The 22,834-nt window shown below is 37.0% G+C and overlaps 4 protein-coding genes across 4 annotated transcripts; 3 read left to right on the top strand and 1 right to left on the bottom strand.

Annotated features, from left to right (window-relative positions):
* On the top strand, nt 1,470–8,712 carry LOC109849693 (mitochondrial zinc maintenance protein 1, mitochondrial). Its single transcript, XM_020419553.1, is given in 4 exon segments — nt 1,470–1,681; nt 1,684–1,816; nt 8,128–8,232; nt 8,325–8,712. Coding segments are annotated over 3 exon segments (333 nt in total). The 5' UTR covers nt 1,470–1,567; the 3' UTR covers nt 8,214–8,232; nt 8,325–8,712.
* Nucleotides 9,321–10,651, top strand: LOC109849525. The gene is made up of 2 exons (XM_020419372.1): nt 9,321–9,539; nt 10,073–10,651. Exons 1-2 carry the CDS (start codon nt 9,325–9,327, stop codon nt 10,266–10,268), a joined length of 411 nt encoding a protein of 136 aa, XP_020274961.1. The 5' UTR covers nt 9,321–9,324; the 3' UTR covers nt 10,269–10,651.
* LOC109846874 lies at nt 14,034–14,673 on the top strand. The gene is made up of 2 exons (XM_020416112.1): nt 14,034–14,311; nt 14,399–14,673. Exons 1-2 carry the CDS (start codon nt 14,034–14,036, stop codon nt 14,577–14,579), a joined length of 459 nt encoding a protein of 152 aa, XP_020271701.1. The 3' UTR covers nt 14,580–14,673.
* On the bottom strand, nt 20,010–22,133 carry LOC109846873. The gene is made up of 3 exons (XM_020416111.1): nt 21,817–22,133; nt 20,547–20,772; nt 20,010–20,045 (listed from the first exon to the last, which is right to left on the bottom strand). Exons 1-3 carry the CDS (start codon nt 22,131–22,133, stop codon nt 20,010–20,012), a joined length of 579 nt encoding a protein of 192 aa, XP_020271700.1.

Genomic DNA, 22,834 nt, shown 5'->3' with positions numbered 1-22,834 from the left:
AGAGCAAAGTTTAATATTTATTTCTCCCTAATAATAGGAGAGGAAGATATCCTCTGCATGGTGTCGGAGCTTTACCCGGTATAAGCATTAGATCGTCCACAGCATCCTCTACACCATCTACATCGCATAGAGCAGCCACAAGCAGTTTTCAGGCTATGCCATTTGTCGCACGTATCTATGCCTTCTTGATTGACAAAATTGACATGGAGCTGCATATTCAGGTGACTAATGAGATGACTAGAGTTGCGCTGACGGCGAACTCGATGGATGATCTCATGGGGTATGTTATACAATATTTAGGCGGTGCTATTCCTTATAGCGCGTATGGTGGTGTCATACGGATCATTAGCTCGATTGGCGATAATTCCGGCGCTAGACAGAGTAGTGCTCAGGTACCTTATTTTTTCTTATATTTATAAATTTATTTTTATCTAATATGTTATCAAACACCACATAATGATTATTCAATTAAACATTCAGAGTGGAGATATTGGAGGGAGCAGCACCCGTTCTCGTAATCGGGATAGAGATACCCCCGCCGACGACGATGAATGAGGTTTTTTTTATTTTTAATGCAATAAACAGTTTTATTTGTTATAACACGACATTTATTCATGTCGTGTATCATATCTTAGTCATGTGCATTGTTAGTATATATGTTGTTGGATGTGTTTTAGACGGAACTGATTGATGTATATTTTGAAGTGGATGGTTGGATTTGTACAATGTGTTGGATTTGGTTATATAGATGTTTTTGAATGGAATTGTTATGAATTTTGATTATGATTGGATGGTTGAATGTGGCGTGTACAATATTTTCTGGATGTATTCAAATATTAATGTAATTGTACAGGGAAATACAAATTTTAATTATTTTTTTTTCCCGAAAAAAGGCAATCTAGACGGAATTCCGTCTATATTGAGTCAACCTAGACGGAATTTCCGTCTAGGTTGTAAAAAACCAACCTAGACGGAAATTCAGTCTAGGTTGACAGACCAGACGGAATTCCGTCTGGGCTGTCAACCTAGACGGAATTCTTTATTCCGTCTAGGTTGACTTCCGTCTAGATTGATCAACCTAGACGAAATTCCGTCTAGTTTGTATCAATCTAGACGGAAGCAAAATAAACCACTCAAATTAGACGGAATTCCGTCTAAATGACCTAATCTAGACGGAATTTCAATCAACCTAGACAGAAATTTCCGTCTAGGTTGATCGTTTTTCTACTAGTGCCAGTTTGTTAATGATTCTCACTTCACCTTACTTACGCTTGAATTCTATGCTACAACTACAACCAAGTGCAGTTCTATTCAAGAAAATATAAAACTTTAATTAGCGTAAACTAGATCAATTAAATATGTTTTCTCTCAAATTCGATCCCAGCGGACAGGGCTAGAACTTCATCGGCCCCAATATAAGTAGCCCGGCCTGGTTTTCCAAAATGGATCGGGTCGGTCCTCAACAGAACGGACCCATTACAAGCCCAAACCCATAGGCGTCGAATCGACGGGAGGAACTCAGCTGACATCGCTTTCGAGAATCCGGAGAGAAGAGAAATAGAAAAAAATGGCGGGCAGGGCTCAAGCGCTGGGGGCGTACAGATCGCTGCTGAAGGCGACGAGGAAATCGTTCGCCGGAGACACACTCATGCTGTCGGAATCAGCGGCGGAGATTCGCCGGGCCGGAGGTTCGAGGACAACCGGAGCGTGGCGTCGGAGGCGGAGATCAAACGCCTCCTCGACGAGGCGAAGGAGGCCTCTCACTTCATCACTCACATGATCGTCCAGGCTAAGCTCGGCGATCATGGAGGCTACGGTACGCTTAGAATTCCACAATAATCCTCAGTATTACGAAAAAGATGCAATTTTGGTAAAAATCTAGGGTTTTGATGTGAGATATGATGCCTCTGCTGATTTAACTTTATATATATTTTTAGTGAAATTGATATGAGGAAATAAGAGCTAGGTTGATTTGGAAGAATAGAGTTGCTTGAGTTGGCTATAATCTAATTTCATTTCAGCATCTGCGTAAAGTGCCCACTTAATTATGTAATGGTGAACTTCAGCCTCAAGGCATAAATGGCCTAATTATTGTTTGTTTGGTTCTCTTGTCAATCTCTAAACTAAGCTATTTTAATCCTGGATAGCCTTACATTGGCTTAGCTGAGCATGCACTCTTTCTGGAGTGAGGCGACAGCTGTCAGTGCAAACCTCTTGGTGAAGGGTAAGAAGTATTCGTGATCATGTTTTTGGGGATTACCCAAACACAGCTAATTTTCTTCTGTCTGTGTTTGGTTTAAGTCGGTTGATGTAACAACAGTCAGAAGTATAGGGTTCCAACTATAGTATTTTGAGACTATATATAATGAGTTGTAAACTTGTAATACAACTTCAGGCAATGCCAGAGTTGCTAAAAAGATGTTATAATTGAACTCTATAAAAGTAATGGTGGTAACATAATAAGGTTGAGACTTGTTAATGCAAGTGAAAATTATTTGCAGTAATAGATTTAATTTTAGGTAGGCAATCTCAAAATTGGTCTTTTGAATGCAATTTTGTTGTTTCCTTGATCTTGTAACCTTTGATATAGTCTGCTACAAAAGTTTAGAGATTGTTAAAAACTTGTTTCTGGTTCTTCTTGGTCTTTCGTCCTCTGGCTTTGTGGATGATCCAGATGAAGGAAGAATCAAGCCTAAGTGAGGTCCATGTTATTTTTAAAGTGTAAACTCTTCAGCATCAGCACTACGTTGATATGCTTCATATGAAGTTCATGAACCAAGTCTTGCTTGCTTTTTTGCATTGCCAATCAACATTGTCCTAAAAGAAAGATTTTTAATTTTAATTTACTTATTCAATTAAGTGTATATTTGGATCATTCTCATACCAATGTGCGCATGCCCATGCACATGCGAAAGCCTTATTCACAAGTGACAAGATTTTTATCATAGCAAACTATTGTAAGCCTTAGGTATGAACTGTAAATTTATTTGTAATACTGAAAAGAGTGTATTTATATACCTGCTGATGTAATATATTCCTTTGGATGCCATATGTTTAACCTTTCTTTTCTGTCTTTTATTCTCAGGTGTTAGGTATTATATGATAATGCAAAAACCCCAATGACAGTTCTTGGGCAAAGAATTAACTTAAAAGCAAATCAAACAAAATCTTAACCATTAGAATTCACAAGTTGACAAGTTATGATTGAAATTAAGACACCGCTAATATCATTAGCAAAGTAGTTGATTGTGGTGAGCTTCTCAAAATCTCAATCAGACTTCAATTAGTGGATTCTCCAACCCAATTTTTATAAGAACACAAGTATTTAGGGTAAACAAACAAAAGTACACAGATCAAGGAACAGAATCGTTCCATTCAGTGGGACCTGGACCGTTTATAATTTTTCTATAAGCAAAAATTATTCTTACTCATTTGAGACTGTTTGCAGACCATGGTTTATGAATCAAAACAAGGGTGATGGAACAGACTATATTCTTAGAATACCTGAAGGTTAAGGTGCACTATCCACATTGCTTACTATTAAAAATCTCAGACATGAGCCTTGCACTTTAATGCTTACAAGAAGTAAACGAGGCTTCTTGATAGTACGGACTCTCCAGTCTCCATTCATTGTTTTTCCAATGGGCATAGAGAATATAATGTAGAACTTAGATCATTTTCTGGAGCTTAGGGTCTAGGTTGTTAATTTGCTATACTATCTTGGTGCCAAATGTTGATTTCTTCTTAAAATAAATTTCATAAGAATGGGAAAATAGGCATGAAATGCCCCACCCATTATCTTGTCTTTGAACTTCCTTGGCAAAGAAATCAACTCTTCTACACACTTGATCTTGGGGCTATCTCTCGAAGCAGTAGTGGATGATCAAACAACTTCTTTTCTACTGAATTGTGGCTATAGAACCTCACAATCTGTAATCTCTTCTGTATCATCATGCTCACAATCATGTCTTGTCCAACTTGCTCCGTGATTATTCTTCTGTTTATGGATATTGGAGCTAGTGTCTACTAATTTGTTCTTTCCTTGTGAAGCTTTCTCCAATTCTTTTGGTGCTAGGATACCCCGACACGGCTAGTAGGGGGCCATACCCGTGTCCGACACGTTTCAAGTACGCATCCGCACCCAAACGGCGTGGACACGGGAAATTTTCGCTAGCCATGGATTTTCCTTTTTTTTCAAGAAAATTGCCTATAGGTTTCTAAGGTTTGAGGCTAAGCAAAGAGATGAAGAAGATGCTCTCTGTTCTCTCTTTCCCCATCTTTTCTTAATTTTTTATTGCTTTAGTGGAACATGACATCATGCATCACATGGGGGTAACTCTCTCTCTCTCACTTCTCTCTCTCACGTCTCACCCTCTTTTCTTATTTTTTAAATTTGTTTAAGTGGAAGATGACATCATGTGCCACGTGGGTAAAGTTAGGGCTGTTTAATCATGATACCTCATTAAATTTTGTCATTTTTTGGTAAAGATAGCAGCAGGGTAGCAGTTGTTACCTTCAAAGAAGTTTGATTTGTTTTCTTTTCTTTTTTCCCCTTTTAAATGTTCAAAGGGGCTTGTTTCATTTGGGAGATTGAGAATGAGTTTGAATACATTGAAAGAACCTAAAAATAAAAGAAAAGGTTGAGACATGAAAGATAATTGTTATATATATAGCTGATATTCCTTTGAAAGCCATTGATCTGCATGAATATTTGCATGAAAATGTAGTAGGTATGTAATTTAATATTGATCTAAAGTGATTTATTTTATATATACACAACCATGTTCCCGTACCCTACTTTTTACAAATTTACCGTGTCCCGTACCCGTATTCGTACCTGTACCCGTGTCTATGCAACATAGTTTTGATGTCATTCTTTGAATTTCTCAGGGCCTTAGAACGAAAAATGTTGCTAAAACTATGTAAAAACATGATTAAACTAAGATATTGAGTAATAGTCTAGTTTTCTACCTTTCTCTTCCCTTTGTAAGAAACTAATACATCCTTCTACTCTATTTTTTCATAGAGCATAAAAAAGATCAATAAATTGAAGACGTGAGTTAAACCCAAAATAAGTTTTTCTTTATGAAGAAAAATCATTGTACACTACAAGAATGCCAAAATCCAAGAATATCTTTATCTCTTACGCAATAAAAAGATCTAGAGCTTTCCTTTTCTTTTGGAGTTGAAGCGAAAAAACAAATTATGAAACACATAAAGAAAAACATAATGTAGCCTTAATGCTGTCCAACTTAAATCATATGAAGTGAACACTTGTTCTTTATGTACAAGGAGCACTAGTTCTCAAGTGGATGATGCAAATGCATATTTATAGGGGTGGGTAAAGTCTTGTGCTGGTCCACTTTGCAGTCAGCTTAGTGCACCGGCATGACTACCTTCATTTTATTGCACATTTACATGTTCACATATTTAAATATGTTCTGTACGTGCCCTTCTTCCCCCTCCCCTTCTGTGCATGTGCTTCCATGAGGGTGGGAGGTTGCTGTCTGTGCATGCACTTGTGGGGTATGTTTGTGTATGTGCACACCTGTTTATTTTCATCTGGTTGTGCAGGTATATGTGTGTGTGTGTCTATGGGTGCAAGGTTGCAAGCATCTGTATGTGTGTCAACGCGTTCCCTGCACACTGCACTTGTGCATTCTAATCAGCATGACTTGACCAATCTACTTTGTATCCTGCATATGTAGGATAAAACATTATGCAGCAGAATTTATTAACCTCATAATATAATTGTATTTGTTCCTACTTGTTATGTAATTCCAACTTTTGTTATATATGTTTCTCCTGTGATCTGAAAAGATATAGTATCATGTCGCATGCATAACTAAGATAATCTGTAATTCTCCTGGTAAATTTATTTTAAGAATTGGCTTATTAATTTACAAAATAAGTTCCTGTGAGTGAATGGGTTAATATGTTCTAAAAATGGACTTAAGGCATGCTATATGCAATGCTAGCATGAAAAAGTTGTTGCTAATAATTTTCTTCTATTTAGAATATATTCACAGCACGTTTACTTGTGAAGAAAAATTGTTGGTTTGCCATTTACTGTACATGTATGTATGTCATCAAAACTCCAACTAAACATAGTTATAACCATTGATGGAGCCAGATGAGGTCAAGAGGGGGCACGTGCCCCGTGGGCTCCACCCTCTAATTTATAGCGCGTTAACTTTGCTTCTTGACTGATGCAAAGTGTCTTATAAGAAGTCTGCCTGCAAGTATAAATTTTCCACTTTTGAATATATCTTGCTGCGCTAGGGACTATAGTATAGTTGAAATTACAACATGGAAACGCATGAGCCTGTGCTAAAATTTCTCAAATCAAGAATTCTTTTTTTTTTTGATGGATCAAATAGAGAATTCTCAATTACTTGATATTTTCTTCGAAGTTTTATTTTTTCTCCATATTTAGATTTTAGACTCTAAAATAAATAAATAAAAATATATCTATCATAGATTCATAGTTAATTTGTCTAATGATATTATTAACTATTGTTTATAATTCCTTCAATAGATTCAAATATACTCTAGCTAGCTTGGAAAAAATTATAATCAACGTTATTTATCCTTTTTTTGGATGTGTGGATAAAATTGTGATAAGAAACCCAAAGCCAAATCAAAATTTTGTGTACAAAAGTAGGCGTTACCAAGGTTTTAAATATTAGTTATCAAGGTTTTAAATGTCGGATGTCGGGTTCATGTCGGATGGCTGAAATTCATGTCGGATAGCGGAAATCGGGGATATATCGGGGGACATTGACTAAATATTGAATTGTCATATCGAGTAGTGCGCATATGTATAATATAATGTCCTAAATGTAATCTAAGCATTCATAAATTCAATATAAGCATACTTTATAAATTTTGTAGACTAAACATATAAAAAAGTAAATAATATATGGATTTAGGTTCATAAATTCTTTCTATCGGGTTCATAAGAAACCCTTAAATATGAGAACGGGTCAAATGGGTTTGAGTATTTATCACTAAACCCAAACATGATAACAAAAAACAGATCTTAAAAAAAGGTACCATATCGGCCGATTTTTTAAAGTAAAAAAATAGGCTGATATGCCCGATATGACCCTGATATTTTCGATTTGGCCCTGAAAACCGACATACGAGTTAAAATCGTCCATGTCGTGTCGGTCAAGCCCTCAAACCGATATGTCGGCCGACATTTAAAACCTTGTTAGTTATCGGGGATTTATCAGACGATCAAAATTCATATCGAATAGCGGATATCAGGGATATATTAAGGATAAGTAGTATTTATCGGAGTAACATTACTGCATGGTGATATACATAATATAATATTCTAAAATGTAATTTAACCATACTTAATGAAATATAGCGTACCAAAATGTAAATAATTATGTTTAGGATCACTAACCAATGGTAGAAATCCGGGTCGGGTCGGGTTTAAAGTGCATTGAATAGATGCCTGTTGCCCAAAATCAAAACTCAAAGCAAATGTTAATAATTTCGATTTTTGGACTGACAATATCGGCCGATAACTCACTTTATCGCTGCATTATCAGCCATAAACATCTAAAAAAGATAATTGATTTAGAATCAAACTTATCATACCCGGAAGACCCCCAAAACCGATAAATCGCCGAAAATATCATTTTATCAGCCGATATTTAAAACATTAGGCGTTACTCAACCTCTATCAAACCATCCAAGAACTTCTAGTGATTTCTAAATCTTTATTTAATCAGATATACCGGAATTTAGAAGAATTTTCAGTAGATCCTGCACCTCATATATGTGATTACTCTCCCAATAACCAAGACAATTAAGTTTTTTAACATTTATTTCATATGTAATACTCAAATGGGGTTTTTCAAATTTGAGACCCTATCCTTTTTCTCCAAAAATTCTTTATATGGTTGAGAGTTATTTATTGGTATACATGTTTTATATTTAAAAGAATCAACCCACACACCCACACCCACCCACCCACCCACCCAACCAAAAAAAAAAAAACCAAAAGCTTCAGATCCTGGTTACACCGTTGATTATAACCATAATTAAAAAAAATGCCTTTCTGTCCATTTATTTATTTGTGTAGTTGTGCATTTGCACTTTCTGCTGCAGTTGTGAAGCCTGGTAAGGAACATGCTGGTGGAACACTAGAAATTCCTTCGGAACAGAGTCTGCATAAGTCAATAAAAGAAATTTAAGCTATCAAAAAGACAAGAGGTGATTGCCACTCGGGTTCAGGTTTGATTGCCTTATATCAATTTGGGTATCTTGACCATGTTAAGAAACATAGAATCTTTTTTTTCCTGCAGTAACTTTCGGCCACTGTTTCCAATTGTACTTCAAGAAGGACGGGTGTGGATCATTTCCTTCATTTGCAAGTGATAAACTAGACAATATTCGAGAAGTCTGTGGTATCTGCTTCTTATATTCCGATGGAAGTTAGCGGATTGCTAAATGTTGTTTTATTGGGCCAGTGATTTCTTTGGTTATATTTCAGGTGGATGTACTAGATATTTTTTTATGTAGTTTTGGAAAATAATATCTGCAGATTATCTGGTAGACTGGAATTGTGTTGCATTTTTGACAAATAGAAATGAGATGTGCTAAGCTATGATGGTGTGGTTCAGATGACATGCTGATATTGCTTGTACAATTGTTTTGCATTCTTGGCAAATGGAAACGAAAGGTACCACTATCTATTTTTTTTTAATTTTTCTTCAGCTTTTTATCTCATTCTAAGATCAGATTACATTCCTTTGCTTATAAGTCGTTATTTTAATTTGTTAGAATATCTGTGGCCAATTTGTTAGAATATCTGTGGCCTTTCTCCTTGGTTCATACTTTTGTTATGTTAAGGAACTTGGAAATGAACCGAAGGGATACCCTTATCCTGATGAGCCCATTCTTTATAGGGAAAAATGTGTTCAGGCCCCAAAAGTGGGAACTTCGTGTGACTAGCCCCCCTGTATTTTGCCCCATGTGGAATAGCCCCAAATACGCATAGTATTTGCGACGAGGTCCCGAATTGACTTTTTTCAGAAAAAACCCAGAGGAAGTTACGATCTTGCCCTCTAATGGGACTGAGCTGGGTTAATGTGCCCCTCACCTTTACAAGTACTCTCCCTCTCTTTCTCTCTCTTCCACCTAGCACCGCCATCAAAAACTCTTCATCTTCCTAATTTCTGTACGGATTTCAACGTTTCTAGGGTTTTCGTCTCTCTCTTCCACCTAGCACCGTCATCAAGAACTCTTCATCTTCCTAATTTCTGTACGAATTTCAACGTTTCTAGGGTTTTCGCCGCCGGAAAAATGTCGTCTACGGAAGAATCCAGTAACGACTACGAGGTCGGGCACCGAGCCGAGTTGGAAGGAAAAGACGCTTCATCTGCGGGTGGCAGCGCGGAGGAAGCTACGGAAGCTACACAAACCCTCATCGAAATGCAAAAGGAGGAAATACAATGGCGAGCCCAGAAAAGGAGGAAGGCTGTGGCTGGTCGTACCAACAAACCCCCCTCAAAAAAACAGTAAGTGTTATGTTATACCGCGAAGAGACAATACAGATTAACCCAATATTGTTAGTTCTAAGAGACAATGCAGATTAACCCAATATTGTTAGTTCTAGGCTTATGTTATACCGCGAAGAGACAATGCAGATTAACCCAATATTGTTAGTTCTAGGCTTTGTCCAATGTTAGTTCTAGTTTGAGACCAACGTTAGTTCTAGTTTAAGTCCAATGTTAGTTCTAGTTTGAGTCCAATGTTAGTTCTATAATATTACGTGTTAGCTCTATTTTGTTCCCGTTAGTGTTAGGTCTAATATTGTTAGTTCTAGGCTTTGTCCAATGTTAGTTCTAGTTTGAGTCAAATGTTAGTTCTAGTTTGAGACCAATGTTAGTTCTAGTTTAAGTCTCTAGTTTAAGTCCAATGTTAGTTCTAATATGAGTCCAATGTTAGTTCTATAATATTACGTGTTAGCTCTATTTTGTTCCCGTTAGTGCTAGGTCTAATATTGTTTCATATGTCTTATTGAACTTACAAATTCGAAAATTTTTTGCAGGGAAAAAATTGCTCTAACAGGCTCAGCAGAAACACTAAGGTTAACGGCCAATATCGGGGCTTATTGGGGATTTATGAAGCGCATTGCCCCGAAGATCCGTCAGTGGCATATGGATGCATACTGCGGTTCTATATTTCAGCACTATATTTTTTTGGGGCTCCTGCGCCTGATCGGCCTACCCTTGAGCTGCTGCTGAGCTTTTTCGACAGAGATAATAACACCTTTTGTATACCTGATTCAAAAAGTGGGGGTATAAAAAATGTTAGTTTTGATTTGCAATGGGTCCATAACCATACTTATTTCTCAATTTATGGGGAGGACATAAGGAACAATAGGGACTCAAGAAGCAGAATATGGCTGGAATACTTCGCTAAGCTTTTCATTTCTGAAGAGGGTAAGAAGTTAAAAAAATCAGAAACCAGCCAACGTAAACATCTTGAAGGGCTACTTGAACGGCTAGTTGAATCTACAAAAAAACGGGATATCGAGGATTTTGTTCTGCTACAAATTTTGTACCAATGCTCTATGATATGGAGTCCCATAGCAGGGGAAGGTATCCCTAAACCCTTACTCAGGTACCTGGATAGCATTCAGAGGGTCAATTCTGTTGCATGGGCCCCGTTATTTTATAATAAAATTATCAGGGGGCATTGGAGTTGCTTTGGAGGGAAAGAAGAAGCAAATGGTCGCATATGTCCCAGGTTGCATGACACTATTATGTGTAAGTTCCATATTTTACTGATCTTGTTTCATTCTAGTTCGTACCTATGCATTGTTAGTTCTAACTTATTCTATGTTAGTTCTATTCTGTAGCGTGTTAGTTCTAATCTGTACAGTGTTAGTTCTATTCTGTAGAGTGTTAGTTCTAATCTGCACAATGTTAGTTCTATTCTGTAGAGTGTTAGTTCTATTCTGCACAGTGTTAGTTCTATTCTGCATCGTGTTAGTTCTAATCTGTCTGTAGCGTGTGAGTTCTAATCTGCACCTTGTTAGTTTTAAGATATACCATGTTAGTTCTATCTGCACCCATGTAAGTTCTATCATAGGTCATGTTAGTTCTATCATAATTCATGTCGTACCACGTACTAATTTACACCATGTTAGTTTTAGATGCAGCCATATTTTATTCTCTTTGGTCTAGTGTTAGTTCTAATCTGCACAGTGTTAGTTCCGTTCTGTAGAGTGTTAGTTCTAATCTGCACAGTGTTAGTTCTATTCTGTAGAGTGTTAGTTCTAATCTGCACAGTGTTAGTTCTATTCTGTAGAGTGTTAGTTCTAATCTGCACAGTGTTAGTTCTATTCTGTAGAGTGTTAGTTCTAATCTGCACAGTGTTAGTTCTATTCTGTAGAGTGTTAGTTCTAATCTGCACAGTGTTAGTTCTATTCTGTAGAGTGTTAGTTCTAATCTGCACAGTGTTAGTTCTATTCTGTAGAGTGTTAGTTCTAATCTGCACAGTGTTAGTTCTATTCTGTAGAGTGTTAGTTCTAATCTGCACAGTGTTAGTTCTATTCTGTAGAGTGTTAGTTCTAATCTGCACAGTGTTAGTTCTATTCTGTAGAGTGTTAGTTCTATCTGCACCCATTTAAGTTCTATCATAGGTCATGTTAGTTCTATCATAATTCATGTCGTACCACGTACTAATTTACACCATGTTAGTTCTAGATGCAGCCATATTTTATTCTCTTTAGTCTAGTCTAGTATTAAATGTTAATGGTAAATATATTATTTGGTACAGCTTTGGTACTACGAGATGACAGGCATAAAAAAATATGCCCTCTTAGACACCTCCAGACCTCCAATGACAAATTGGGCATTAGGGGAGGAGAGAATCGCATCTATGAGGATGCCGACAATTATTTCAAAGGCTAAGTCAGCGTCAATAACATTTGTCCATAGGCCTATTGCGGAGGTCGCTTCTCCTGGTCATGTTCATTCACTTCCCGCTGAACAGAGGGATGAAGTTCTTCAGCAAAAGCGTCAGGCAAAGAGGAAGACTTTGCAGGAAGAAACTACTAAGAACTTCTCAATAGGTTACGTAAGTATCCTGTTATGTTAAGTCGTACTCATTTCACACTAACTGCAAAGAATATCCTAATTATGTTTAATCCTACTTAAAATTATAATCTTGTATCAATAACAGATCATGGCAAAGCATATTGACGTTGCTTTTGACGATGAAGAGGAGATCAATGTTCTTCCCATTGAGCAGCAACTCACATTTTGGAGAAATTCTGCTAAATTTCTCAAGCGACTTCTTGATGCTACAAAGCAGACCAAGAGCAAATATTGTAAAGAATTCATGATTGAGATCAACAGGCTTAACAGGATAATTGAAAAATGTGGAAGACATGATGAGGTTATAGACCCGGTGCTGCTTAAGTCAAATATCAAACAGAAAATTGCAAATGAAATTAGGAAGAAGCGACGGGAAGCTCAAGAGGAACAAGAGTTCAAAACAAGCAGTGTATATAAGGAAGAGCCCACCATGCAAGAACATGTATATAAGATTGTTGAAGAGGAATTGCAAATGAAATTAGGAAGAAGCGACAGGGAGCTCAAGAGGAACAGAAGTCCAAAACAAGCAGTGTATATAAGGAAGAGCCCACCAGTCAAGAACATGTACATAAGATTGTTGAAGAGGATGTAAAGCATCTTGCTGACGATGAGGCAATAGAAGAGGAGCCAGTTACTTCTCCAGGGGAGGGGGTATATAGTAAGGTTGACCAGACTGTAGATACTAAGGTTGATGATAGTGTAAATAAGGAAGAGGAGCATATGCAACATATTGTAGATATGGAAGAGGAGCATATGGTAGATAAGGAAGAGGAGCATATGGAAGATATTGTAGATAATGAAGAGGAGCGTATGGTAGATAAGGAAGAGGAGCATATGGAAAATGAAAATTTTATTGTAGATAACAAAGGTTTTGATGAGGATACTGTTGATGGTGTAGATAAGGAGGAAGATATTGTAGATAAAGAGAAGGAGAATGTAGATAAGTTGGAAGCACAGGAGGAAGAGGATCTTGTGAATATTAAACATGATGTGGACAAACTTGTAGAAGTTCTAGCGACCAATGTGGAAGCAAAGCGTAGACCACAGCCAAGAAGGGTAAGTAGGAGATCTAAATGGAAGAGGACACCATATACTGAAGGCAAAAGAAAGAAAAAGGAAAAAATTAGTATAGATATACTTGAAAGTCCTGAACGAAAAGTAAAACTAGCTGAAAAAGTTACTCATTTTTACCCCGGTAATCAAATCCCCACTTTTGGTGCGTTGAGTTTGAAGCCAATGACAGATGAAGAGGAAGCTCTATTGGGAGAGCTGAATAATGAGCTTCCAGACCCTACATTGTTTAACTTACGCATAATAGATAGCACATGTGCTTTTGTACATAATTTAAAGATACCATCTCCCGTAGCAGAAAGACTCGACAGAGGAGCCAGTTACTTCTCAGAAGATTCACAAGTAAGTTTCAGTTGACTATTTATATGCTAATTCTCCACATATTAGTTCTAATTCATGTTAGTTCTAATTTATACCAGGAGATATAATGTTATAGTAACAACCAACAGCAGTATTAACAGGGAAGAGTTGTTATATGTGCTTCGTGGTGGCCGCCTTGACGACAAGGTTAACATATACTTCCTTAATAATTCAAATTATATTGTTTAAATTGAATTTTAATGTTTCATAACAATTACAGGTGGAAGAAGCAGTTTTGGACACGATTAGCCAGGAGGCATACGGCAAAGGATATGGAGTGGTATCAGTGTTCTTTCTTGTAAGAACATGCTATTCCTAATTTCACCACGTTAGTTTTGATTGAAATTCATGTTAGATCTTGTGTAATCCATGCTAGTTATACCATGAGTCACGTTAGTTCTAGTTAGCATCAATTTAGACCTACCATAAGTCATGTTAGTTCCGTTCTGTAGAGTGTTAGTTCTAGTCTGCACAATGTTAGTTCTTTATTTGAATTTCATTGACAAATATACCGCATTCCGCATAGAGCATCTCTTGATCCCTTTGGTCAGGGACGACCATTGGCATCTTGTAGAAGTTGACCTTAAAGATAAAGTCGTCAAGCATTACAGCTCCGCTGGGCACGAAGCTTGGATGGAGCCTGTTAATAAAATCATAAACTTCTTTGATGCCCATCATGCTGATTTTATTGAAGATAATGTGCGCAAAATATTTAGATATCAAGCCATCAAATGCGAGCAACAAAGAGGACGGTTAGTTCCGATGTCTATATTGTGTTAATTTGTGTTATAGTATTAGAACGGACCGAAAATGTCTAATGAACTCACTCTATGTTGCAGCTTTGACTGTGGTGTGTTCGTCTACCTCTTTGTAAAATCCATAATTGAAGGACGATCAACATTGCTGGTTAATCCTCCGAACGATATCCCTGAAGCTATGCGAGCAAGACTTGCCGCACAATTATTACTGGCTGGTTTTGAACAAAGACATAAAGAAGAAACAGTGTACAGTGATGAATGATATGTTCATACAAATACAATAATGTATGTATATTTAAGTAATTGAAAATGATTGTTATCAGATGTATTGTTCTATCTGTACCATGTTCGTTCTAGTGATGCTCGTTAGTTCTAACTCATACAACGTTAGTTCTATTCTGTACCATGCTCGTTAGTTCTATCTCAGAGCCAGTTCTAATTTTTTAATTATTTAAGTTATCTTCAGACCTCCAGCTGCTCACTTCTTTCGAAGCGACAGTTCCATCACACTAACATATCACATCATATATTCGCTTGTTCCCAAGTCAGTTAAATAAATTAATTAACTTAAATACCAAATACGAACTGGCATCGATAGTACGGTCACCACCATTCTTCTACTGGCCCCAGCGTAGGCGTCTCTGCAAACCCCTCCCCCTGCTAAAACCGGCAACCTAGCGTCATCTATTTTCATCGTATACCCTCACAAATGGATGGGGATCCTTTTTGTGTACACTGCCATGGGACATGACATAGCTCTCGAGATTGTCATCATGGAATTACCGCTCGTACCCCTCCGAGGATGCTTACCGTCCCGGCCAACACCTCCAGCACCATACGGCATCTTTCTTCTTGCGCCATCTTCAATCTTGATAGAGGCCGTCCATCTGTGCAGGAGCTCCGAGAGATGCTGGCCTACCGCTTCAATCTTAGGACATGGCCCCCTCAACAAGGAGGCGCGGCAGGGAACAGCTTCATGGTACAGTTTCCATCCGATGAAGTTCTTGCCCAAGCTATTGAACTCGGTTTGATAGATATGGGCACATTTAAGGGCAGATTTCGCCGTTGGAAAGAGGATCTGAGGCTAACAACGTTGCCTCAACCCTTTCTAGTATGGATTCGCCTATTCAATCTCCCATACCACCTCTGGAATTTTGAATTTCTTCAATCTCTGCTCATTGGTATCGGTGAATGTGTCATGTGCTCCAGGGACGTCATAACACATTCTAACTTCAAAGACTGTAGAGTTCTACTCAAGGTTAGGGATTTATCTGAAATTCCTAAGAGGCTTAGGTTCCGTTACATCTTGCCGGTGGACGGTAACGCCAGGGAAGGATACGCCATCACGCATGTCCAATGCAGGGGGAATTTGGAGAGGGCTCAGGAATCCACACGACTCAACTTAGGGCCCCAGCGTGCGCAGCCCTTTAGGACCGACCCCGAGTTAATTGAGGTTAGTTGGGGTGGCGTCCACATGACGGTCGAGAGAGACCAATGGCAGCTGTTTCTCCGTAACCAAGGGGTCGGGGGTGCCAATTCTCCGAGGTCTCTCCCTACCGGCAATGTTCCTCTCCCTTTACACCCCGTCGTCTCCCACAGTGGCTCAGCGGAATCCAGTTCTCCTTCCTCAAAGCGCAGTAAGTTAGGACCTTCGAAAAGGAAGGCGAGTGACAGCAAAAAGGGTTTATTAGACCCAAACCGATCCAGCGAGGGCAGCAACAAATGAAGACCTGGCATCATTGCATGTTAGTTCTTGTTAAATTTTGCTTATCCAAAAAACAGTTTGTTACAAATCTTAACCCAAATAGTGTTAGTTCTTATATATTAGTATAACTAATGTTGTGTTAGTTCCAATCTGCACCCTTTTAGTTATATATTATAACATGTTAGTTCTATTCTGTAGAGTGTTAGTTCTATTCTGCACAGTGTTAGTTCTATTCTATAGAGTGTTAGTTCTAATCTGCACAGTGTTAGTTTTATTCTGTAGAGTGTTAGTTCTAATCTGCACAGTGTTAGTTCTATTCTGTAGAGTGTTAGTTCTATTCTGTAGAGTGTTAGTTCTAATCTACACAGTGTTAGTTCTATTCTGTAGAGTGTTAGTTCTATTCTGTAGAGTGTTAGTTCTATCTGCACCCATTTAAGTTCTATCATAGGTCATGTTAGTTCTATCATAATTCATGTCGTACCACGTACTAATTTACACCATGTTAGTTCTAGATGCAGCCATATTTTAACGTTAGATCTAATTTATACAAAGTTAGTTCTAGTTTATACCAAGTTAGTTTATTTTATACCACGTTAGATCTAATTTATACAAAGTTAGTTCTAGTTTATACCAAGTTAGTTTATTTTATACCACGTTAGATCTAATTTATACAAAGTTAGTTCTAGTTTATACCAAGTTAGTTTATTTTATACCACGTTATAAACCTAATTTATACCACGTTAGATCTAATTTATACCAAGTTAGTTCTAATTTATACAACGTTAGTTTATTTTATACCACGTTATAAACCTAATTTATACCATGTTATATCTAATTTATACCACGTTAGATCTAATTTATATCAAGTTATAAACCTAATTTATACCACGTTATATCTCATTTATACCGAGTTTTAAACGTAATTTATACCACGATATATCTCATTTATACCACGTTAGATCTAATTTACTAATTTATACCAAGTTAGTTCTATTTTTTACAACGTTATAAACCTAATTTATACCACGTTATATCTCATTTATACCAAGTTAGTTCTAATCTACACCATGTTATTTCTAATTTATACCAAGTTAGTTCTATTCTGTAGAGTGTTAGTTCTGTTCCGTAGAGTATTAGTTCTAATCTGCACAGTGTTAGTTCTGTTCTGTAGAGTGTTAGTTCTAATCTGCACAGTGTTAGTTCTATTCTGTAGAGCGTTAGTTCTAATCTGCACAGTGTTAGTTCTATTATGTAGAGTGTTAGTTCTAATCTGCACAGTGTTAGTTCTATTCTGTAGAGTGTTAGTTCTATTCTGCACAGTGTTAGTTCTATTCTGCACAGTGTTAGTTCTATTCTGTAGCGTGTGATGGCTTGTTAGCTCTATTTTATTACACGTTATATCTAATTTATACCACGTTATATCTAATTTATGTTAGTTCTAATTTATACCACGTTATAAACCTAATTTATACCACGTTAGATCTAATTTATACGAAGTTAGTTCTAGTTTATACCAAGTTAGTTTATTTTATACCACGTTATAAATCTAATTTATACCACGTTAGATCTAATTTATACCAAGTTAGTTCTAATTTATACAACATTAGTTTATTTTATGCCACGTTATAAACCTAATTTATACCACGTTATATCTAATTTATACCACGTTAGATCTTATTTATACCAAGTTATAAACCTAATTTATATCACGTTATATCTCATTTATACCAAGTTTTAAACGTAATTTATATCACGATATATCTCATTTATACCACGTTAGATCTAATTTACTAATTTATACCAAGTTAGTTCTATTTTTTACAACGTTATAAACCTAATTTATACCACGTTATATCTCATTTATACCAAGTTATTTACAACGTTATAAACCTAATTTATACCACGTTATATCTCATTTATACCAAGTTAGTTCTAATCTACACTATGTTATTTCTAATTTATACCAAGTTAGTTCTATTCTTTAGAGTGTTAGTTCTATTCTGCAGTGTTAGTTCTGTTCCGTAGAGTGTTAGTTCTAATCTGCACAGTGTTAGTTCTGTTCTGTAGAGTGTTAGTTCTAATCTGCATAGTGTTAGTTCTATTCTGTAGAGTGTTAGTTCTAATCTGCACAGTGTTAGTTCTGTTCTGTAGAGTGTTAGTTCTAATCTGCACAGTGTTAGTTCTATTCTGTAGAGTGTTAGTTCTAATCTGCACAGTGTTAGTTCTACTCTGTAGCGTGTTAGTTCTAATCTTCACAGTGTTAGTTCTATTCTGTAACCTATTCCGATCCAAGTCAGTTCTGCTTTATTACATGTTAGTACTATCTGGTACCAAGTTAGTTCTATTCTTTGGCTTGTTACTCCTAGCCCCTCGAGCGCATCGAATAACTGAGATGTTAGTTCTATTCTTTGTGCGTGTTAGGCCTAATATGACAGTTGTTTTGTTACTTACAACTTTTTATCTAGTGTAAGTTGATGTTAGTTCCCGATTAACAAGAATAAACATTCAATCGGAAAAAAACAAAATATTTGTTGCATACTGGAACGAAAACACTTCAACATATCAAACACTTAGTCAGCTATAGATTCATTACATGTTTTACGGTTATGACCTTCCATATGACATCGAGAACATTTTACTGGCCGCGTGTAAACAGTTCTGTTGTTGATACGCCTGGTTTTATTTCTCCCTTTCCTTTTTGTTGTAAGTGGAGGTAGGATCTGTATCTCATCCCTTGGCACGATGCGCTTCTCAAAGTCAGGGATAGGGTAGAGGATTGGCTCGTAGCTTTTTTTAAAGGCTTCAACCGTCATAAATCAGTCACAGAACTGATAGACATCCCTTTTCATAAACATAATGGATGCGCATGCATGTTTGCAAGGGACACGGGTTACATCCCACCCACGGCAAGTGCATGTTTTATTGTCTAGATCCACTTGACAAGATCTATGAGATTGTACCTCAAATAATCCTGTGTGGGACTGACGAACCTCCAATGGACGGCCATTTTCCATGTTCTCTTTGAGAGCAAGTTCAGCTTTGGGGCAAAGAAATTGATTCCAGCTTTCAGCAATGGTTCGTCGCTCATTCATACAAACCATAATCTGTTTACGTATGTGCTCTACCAGTTGAAGTATCCGTAGTAGCCTAGCCTCATGTATCCATTTGTTGAATGACTCTGCAACATTTGATGTAACGTGATCATATCTGAAACATAATAGGGAATTCGTCAAGCGGCTTATAATAGTCATGTAATGAAATAGCTTATAACTTACCTAACTCCAGGGAAAAACGCATTGGCCCAGTTTTCTGGAGCGTAGTTCATCACAATATTGTAAGTTCTTTCGTCAACCAGTCTAATGTTGTCCATGTAATCGTTCCATTCTGCTCTAGTATATTTGTATCAGGCAGATTACAATAGATTACCCAAGATCTGAGTATCTTTTGATTTGAATCCCAAATCCTTCAACTTTGTCCTGAAGTTCTCAACTAGATGCAACACACATCGAGAGTGTATAGAATCTGGAAAAAATCCTCTAACTACTTCTCTGATCCCCTTATCCGCATCTGAAATTATCACTAGCTTGTGTGGAGGGTTGTATGGATCTGGCCTTTCATAGAGAATAGACCACAAACCTACAAAGAGTTGTGGTTACCATACACGAATTATAGAGTTAGGAATGAATGAGCTAGAATTATCATAACCTGCAATAGAACTAACATAGCTAGGGATAGAACTAACCTTGTAAGAACCACTTCCAGTTAACGTTATTTTCCTGATCGCATATACAGTACGCCAATGGAAATATCCCCTGATTTCCATCATATGCTACGGCGCTTAGGAGTATGCCTTTGAATCGATCTTTAAGAAAGGTACCATCCAAAAATAAGAGTGGTCTACAGCCATATAAAAAACCATTTATGCAGGCGGCGTAGCATATGAATAACCTTGTAAACCTCCCCTCATGTTGTTCAACATGAATATAGCTACCTGGGTTTGTCTTCTTGACCTCTTCTACATACCTAGAAAATTAAAGATTAAGCATTAGTGCCAACATTGAAAAATTAGTATAATCAATGTCACATAAAGGAAATTAGTTTGTCTTTTGTTAGATATCAACTTCTATTTACCATCGTAATTGATCGTAGGACTCACGTGCATCACCATATAATTTCTCTTGTGCTCTTTCTTTACCCCACCAAATCTTACTATAATCGACCCTAATCTCATACGAGCTTAGAAACTCCTTTTGAACGTCAATAGGCCGTATATCCGGTCGAACCTTTAACGTGGGTTGTAATTAGGTAGCAATGAATCGCCTTGAGGCTCTAGATTGACCATCATTATTGCCATGCTGCCTACAACTGTGATTGTCCACAAACCTTTTGATTTCAAGTCTATTATCATTTTTTGGTGAAGAGACAAATAACATCCACGGACAATTTTTGGCTTCCTTAAACCGACAAAACACTCAAATACGCTTCGGTTCATTCTTCCCAAACTCGTATTCGATTTTTTTTTACCATGGAGTAGTATAGCAAGGCCAATCTTAACTCCTTCGCACTTTCAAATCGTTGTCCCTCACCGGTTAAAGCTGTGTGCCACCAAGCAGGAATCCTCTCTGATCTGCTAATCATGTCATCAATCGTCATGACATCATCTCCGGAAGGATTGTCATTGGGATTCTTATCTGGAACACTTGTGGTCAACAACGCCGACGGGCCACAGTCTACACTTTTTGATTTCAAACTGCACAAATAATAGAAGTATCAACAGATAATAGCAAAAGCTAAAAAGCAAAAACGACAATTGCTTGCTGTTAGAATCAATTAGAACTAAAAGAACTAACAATATAACCATTAGAGCTAACAGTGCATTGATTAGAACTGACATAATAGCTATTAGAACAAACAATATAGCCATTAAAGGTTAGTTCTAATTTAACGAAGTTATTTCTATTTTATAACAAGCTATTTCAAAATTATAACATGTTAGTTCTATTCTGTAGAGTGTTAGTTCTAATCTGCACAGTGTTAGTTCTATTCTGTAGAGTGTTAGTTCTAATCTGCACAGTGTTAGTTCTATTCTGTAGAGTGTTAGTTCTAATCTGCACAGTGTTAGTTCTATTCTGTAGAGTGTTAGTTCTAATCTGCACAGTGTTAGTTCTATTCTGTAGAGTGTTAGTTCTAATCTGCACAGTGTTAGTTCTATTCTGTAGAGTGTTAGTTCTAATCTGCACAGTGTTAGTTCTATTCTGTAGAGTGTTAGTTCTAATCTGCACAGTGTTAGTTCTATTCTGTAGAGTGTTAGTTCTAATCTGCACAGTGTTAGTTCTATTCTGTAGAGTGTTAGTTCTAATCTGCACAGTGTTAGTTCTATTCTGTAGAGTGTTAGTTCTAATCTGCACAGTGTTAGTTCTATTCTGTAGCGTGTTAGTTCTAATAATATGCACAGTGTTAGTTCTAATCTGTAGTGTGTTAGTGTCAGTTCTAACTGATGGCTTGTTAGTTCTATTTTATACCTACATTGTCTAATTTATACCACGTTATATCTAATTTATAACAATTAGGACTAACAATATGGGAACTATAGTGGAACCAGCAATAACTCTAGTAGAACTAACAAAATAGCGATTAGAACTGACAAATAAAACATTAGAACTCTAGTATGGAGCATAACAAAGAACTGCTTAATGACAAATAAAACATTAGAACTGAAGTCCAGTTAAACCTAGTATAGAACTAACAAGAAGACGATTAGAACTTAAGTTAATTGATTTTACAGTTAACCTACATGTCTTGTCGGACTTGCTCGTTTTCCTGTTTATTCGAAGAATCATCTCCTTCTTTAAAAGCTTGCACGTGAACCTCTTTCAGTCCAAGATTGTGGCAATGCTCCACCATAGACGTCAGATCACCATCGTTCTCAATGAGAAATTTTAAGCTTCCAACTGTTTGATCTTCATATGCCAAAATTAATGACTCGTATGGAAGATCTAACCTCTCTGCCGCATCAAACTTGAGATCCAAGATGGTGGTTGAAGAATTAATCTTCAAGAATACCGCTTTATACTGCGAAGAGACAATGCAGATGATGTTATTTTTAGCCATTTTGAAGGGATAGTAAGAGTAATGGAGAGAGTTATGGAGAGAATTTTGGTCTGAGGAGGAGGACTGAAGGGATAGTAAGAGTAATGGAGAGAGTTATGGAGAGAATTTTGGTCTGAGGAGGAGGAGTAATGGAGAACTAACTAGTTATTGCTCATGATGGAGTAAAAAAAGGGGGAAATTTCCCTCCATTTTCCCCATCATATCGCATTAATGAGAAGTGACTTCTGTTGTTCGGGACCAGGACTCGTCTGGGGAAGAAAGAGAAGGACAATTTCGGTTTTTTTTGCAAAATACGATCTGCTTTTAGTATAAAGCTGACGTGGAGGGGGCTTAAAACATTAAAGCTCATTTTTTAGGGCTATTCCACATGAGGCAAAGTACAGGGGGACTAGTCATACGAAGTTTCCACTTTTGGGGCCTGGACACATTTTCCCCTTCTTTATAAGGTTAGCTTAAAATATTTTTTAACTGCAATTACCATGGAAGTTAGAAAATGGTGGAGCTCCCTTTGTTTCTTCTATTTGCTGTTGTTTTGCATTCGGCTAATATATAGTCTATTTGTACAAATTCCAAATCATTGTCCCCAGCGCAAAAATGCAACCATCTACTTATGATGCCACGTTAGGTTATGTAAATAATCAATCATATGCATCTGAACTTGCAACAAATTGTTTGACTACTCGTATCAATATAATATGGTA

This window comes from Asparagus officinalis, chromosome 7 (assembly GCF_001876935.1).
Source record: "Asparagus officinalis chromosome 7, Aspof.V1, whole genome shotgun sequence".
In the NCBI taxonomy this organism is placed as follows: Eukaryota; Viridiplantae; Streptophyta; class Magnoliopsida; order Asparagales; family Asparagaceae; genus Asparagus; species Asparagus officinalis.
This window is presented reverse-complemented; position numbering and strand designations above follow the sequence as displayed.